The sequence below is a fragment of the Hemitrygon akajei genome, unplaced genomic scaffold, assembly GCF_048418815.1.
Source record: "Hemitrygon akajei unplaced genomic scaffold, sHemAka1.3 Scf000091, whole genome shotgun sequence".
NCBI lineage: Eukaryota > Metazoa > Chordata > Chondrichthyes > Myliobatiformes > Dasyatidae > Hemitrygon > Hemitrygon akajei.
The window spans coordinates 307,875-312,492 of NW_027331977.1; the positions used below are offsets into that span (position 1 = coordinate 307,875).

At 46.3% G+C, this 4,618-nt stretch overlaps 1 protein-coding gene across 1 annotated transcript; it reads right to left on the minus strand.

Moving 5' to 3' along the window:
• Window positions 1–3,511: 3,511 nt before the first annotated feature.
• LOC140722854 (probable G-protein coupled receptor 139) lies at window positions 3,512–4,411 on the minus strand. Its single transcript, XM_073037495.1, has one exon. It carries the CDS (start codon window positions 4,409–4,411, stop codon window positions 3,512–3,514), a length of 900 nt encoding a protein of 299 aa, XP_072893596.1.
• Between the last annotated feature and the right edge of the window lie 207 nt (window positions 4,412–4,618).

Sequence of the window (4,618 nt, forward strand, 5' to 3'; positions counted from 1 at the left end):
TCTCAGACGGTGTCTCGGAATGCATAAACTGGGAGGTGTACTGCGGTGAGGGAGTTCCGTACAAATCTCCATAAGTATATTTGTGCTTGCTATTCTGCCCTTAACTACGAACTTTTATAGTTCTAACTAGATATCTGTGGTGGTATTTGCCTCTCTGCCTTAACAGGCTGAATCTGTGGACCTGTAAGCGCAATGTGTGTGTCAGAGAGCTGTGTCCATATTGCACAGGGATGTCTCCCTGACTGCCCGGCAATTTACTTGGCCTTTTTAAAATATCCTGGGTTCATTCACCGCCCATATAAGCAGACTGTCTGCCACCTCCCCTCTGTCCCATGTTGTTACTTGGCCCTGAAAAATCCTGGTCTGATGTGAGGGTCTCGGTAGATTTTAGGTGTGGCCAAACTCCATTACACTATGTAACTACATCTGCCTGTGCATAGTTAAGAGACTCTTTTAAGATTGATACTTGGTAGGGTTAAAAAAATTGAAATTGAATTTAAATAAGTAAGCAGAGCGCCTGGACAAAAGAATAAAGACAGGAGAGTTGGTGAAGGAACGAAAGGAGCCCTGGGTTTGGCGAGTGACGCTGGGAGCAGTGGGCTGAAGACCGGATAGGGGGAACCAGAAGGCAAATCGGCACGCGATGTATTCTGCATATTTGCGAGTCTCCGGCCGCCAGCCAGCGCACTGCTGCGTACAATGGAGACTACCTCTGCTGTCGTGCAATGGTCAGAGAAGACTTCCTTTAAGTAGATGACTTGCATCTTTGCGACAGGACAGAGCGGTGCTGACAAATGTTACCTTACTTCATGTTTTATCACACTTACACGTGATGCACATACATTCAAACTTCATCGCATTTCGTAAGTGAAGCCGTAGATTTCATTTTAATTTGTGAAAAAAAAAACATGACAGCCAAAGAAGAGTCCTGCGTGGTTGATGAAGATGCAGTTTAGGAATCACGCCGGCACAGCCGGTAATTAACATTCAACAGATTCCATATTTATTTGCACTGACCTGACGAATGGGATGAGTAAAATAAAAAAAAAAAAACAATTGTTGGGAAAAGTCTCATCTGGTGTCCCAGGTTCCGTTCAAAGTTGGGAATTAAATCGATCACGTGTCCTCCAAAGCGCTGAGGATAAATCGACCGGTCTGTGTGTGCAATTGGGTCCTGAAGATGGCACTCGGTACGAATCGTTCGCACTTTTTTTGATCAAGTTGGAGGTGCCTGCCCCGCTGTGCACCCCCCAGCCCCCCAGCATTGCGAGCGTGTTACTCTGGATGTGCATAATAAATGTCGGATTTCGGCTTCGTCCTCAAGGCGCTTTTAGTTTTAAAGCACAACAGCAGAACTTTGTTTTTTTTTGCAGAATGAATATTGAACGATATAACGTGCAAGCAAATAATTGCACTCAGTGTCCACTTTATTCGGTATGGAATCCAATGGTCTTCAACTGCGGTAGCCGATCTGTTTCAATCTTCTATATTTTGTCCAAGTAGTGATTCACGGCTGCACAACATTTCTACAACAAGTGGTTATTTGTGTTTCCGTCACCGTTCTGTCACCTTAAACGGGTCTGGCGATTCTCCTTTGTCCTTTCTAATTTAAGCGGCATTTATGCTTTCGGAACCGCCGCTCATAGAAGATAAAAAATAGAATAGCACAGCACATTACAGGCCCTTCGGTCCACAATGCTGTGCCGACGCTCAAATCCTGCCTTCCATATAACCCCCAGCTTAAGTTCCTCCATACACCTGTCTCGTAGTCTCTTAAACATCACTAGTGTATTTGGCTCCACCACTGACTCAGGCAGTGAATTCCACGCACCAACCACTCTCTGAGTGAAAATCCTTCCTCTAATATCCCCCTTGAACTTCCCTCCCCTTACCTTAAAGCCATGTCCTCTTGTACTGAGCAGTGGTGCCCTGTGGAAGAGGCTCTGGCTGTCCACTCTGTCTATTCCTCTTAATATCTTGTACACCTCTATCATGTCTCCTCTCATCCTCCTTCTCTCCAAAGAGTAAAGCCCTAGCTCCCTTAATCTCTGATCATAATCCATACTCTCAAAACCAGGTAGTATCCTGGTAAATCTGCTCTGTACCCTTTACAATGCTTCCACATCCTTCCTATACTGAGGCGACCAGATATGGACACAATACTCCAAGTGTTGCGTAACCAGAGTTTTATAGAGCTGCACTATTACATCGCGTCTCTTCAGCTCTATCCCTTGACTTATGAAAGCTAACACCCCATAGGATTTCCACACAAAATGCTGGTGGAACGCAGCAGATCAGGCAGCATCTATAGGGAGAAGCACTGTCGACGATTTAGGCCTAGACCCTTCGTCAGGACTCCATAAGCTTTCTTAACTACCCTATCTACCTGTGAGGCAACTTTCAGGAATCTGTGGACACGTTCCCCCAGATCCCTCTGCTCCTCCACACTACCAAGTATCCTGCCATTTACTTTGTACTCTGCCTTGGAGTTTGTCCTTCCAAAGTGTACCACCTCACACTTCTCCGGGTTGAACTCTATCTGCCACTTCTCAGCCCACTTCTTCATCCTATCAATGTCTGTCTGCAATCTTCGACAATCCGCTACACTATCTACAACACCACCAACCTTTGAGTCGTCTGCAAACTTGCCAACCCACCATTCTACCCCTACATCCAGGTCGTTAAATAAAATCACGAAAAGTAGACGTCCCAGAACAGATCCTTGTAGGACACCACTAGTCACAACTCTCCAATCTGAATGTACTCCCTCCACCCCGAACCTTTGCCTTCTGCCCGTAAGCCAATTCTGAATCCACCAGGGCAGATTTCCCTGGATCCCATGCCTTCTGACTTTTTGAATAAGCCTACCGTGTGGAACCTTATAAAAATGCCTTACTAAAATCCATGCAGATCACAACCACTGCACTACCCTCATCTCTATGCCTGGTCACCTCCTCAAAGAACTCTATCAGGTTTGTTAGACCCGATCTGCCCTTCACGAAGCCATGCTGACTGTCCCTGATCAGACCATGATTCTATAAATGCCCATAGATCCTATCTCTAAGAATCTTTTCCAACAGCTTTCCCACCACAGACTTAAGGCTCACTGGTTTATAATTACCTGGACCATCCCTACTATCTTTTCTGAACAAGGGGACAACATTCAACTCCCTCCAATCCTCCAGTACCATTCGCGTGGACAACGAGGACATAAAGATGCTAGCCAGAGGCTCAGCAATCCCATCCCTCGCCTCACGGAGCAGACTGGGGAATATAAATGTTTTGTCGCTGCTTCTCGCATTATAACTGAAGTGCGTGAAGATCCTGGGTGGTCAGGGTTTGCCCGGATACTCAAGATTGCTCACAATCTTTTCATAGGTACATCGAACATTGCGTGCTGATGGTTACAAAGCAGAAAAGTTCTGGACAAACACGTTATTCAGAGAGCACAGCATGCCTATGAAGAGCGCCAAATAAAACTAAGTTTCCAAAACTGGTCATAGTATTCCGGTTAACTGCGCGCTTTGCACTTCCTTCCTATTTTAACAAGCAAATGAACAGGAGAGAGCGTCGCACTCCTCAGCTCCCCCCTGAATTTGGTCTGGGTCACAGCGTAAATGAATGTGTTTATGCAGGAGCTGAATAGCTGAAGCACTGTCCCCGCCCGCCGCGACAAAAAGAGTAGGATGGAAGTTTCCAGTTCCGTGGAGAGGCACAGCAATATAATGAAGACCAGGGTAGTAGTCGCCCAGCAGATGAGGAAATTCGCCGACAAGGTGAAGAGCAGAACGATAGACTGGCGCCGGCACTTTATCTCTGGATCTTGCAGCCTTTCGCTATTTCCATGACCCCTGAGTGTCCTGCGGACTCGGCTGGACGCCCGGATCTGTCGGACGGTCAGAACGTTGAGGGACAAAATGAGGAAGAAAGGGAGCAGCGGATTGAACAGACGGTCCACCCAGTAAAACCACTCAAACTCTGGCATCATGTGAAGAGCTCCCTTGATATCGCACTGTTCCGTATAAATAATTACGCGTTGCTGATGCAGGAAGTAATAAGGGACGTTCTGTAAACAGAAAGCCACACAGATGGTGCCGATAACTATTCCTGCAACTCGTGGAGTACAGTACTTTGTCTGAATCTTCAACCAGCAAATGGCCACAAAGCGATCGAAAGTGAACGCTACTGTAAGCCACACGGAACAATCTAAAGCCACGTAACACAAGACGTAGTGGACTAAACAGAACGGAACTGATGGCTGAAGCCAGTATGCTCCGTACGCTTCAATAATCTGGTAGAACGCGACTTCGATGATCACCACCATTAGATCGGCCACGGCCATCGCCAACATATAGCAAGTGATACCTTTGGAGAGACCACACTTTCCTCGGCTGAGTATCACGATCGCCATCAGGTTAACTGCCGTAAACAAAAGGAAAGTAGAATAATGACATACGTTACCAACAATCAAACCGCGTTTCGAACTTGCACTCTTGCACTCATAATCCAAACCGTTATAGATATGGGGAGAAAGTCGCCGCCTGAAATTTCACGATAGGGCAGCTTTGGATTAAAATTACTAATGCAGGATGTTTGCGTAATGTGGAGCAAAGTAACG

What these genes read in the sequence shown, in the direction of transcription:
- LOC140722854 (XM_073037495.1), bottom strand. Translation starts at nt 4,411, where the DNA reads ATGGCGATCGTGATACTCAGCCGAGGAAAGTGTGGTCTCTCCAAAGGT.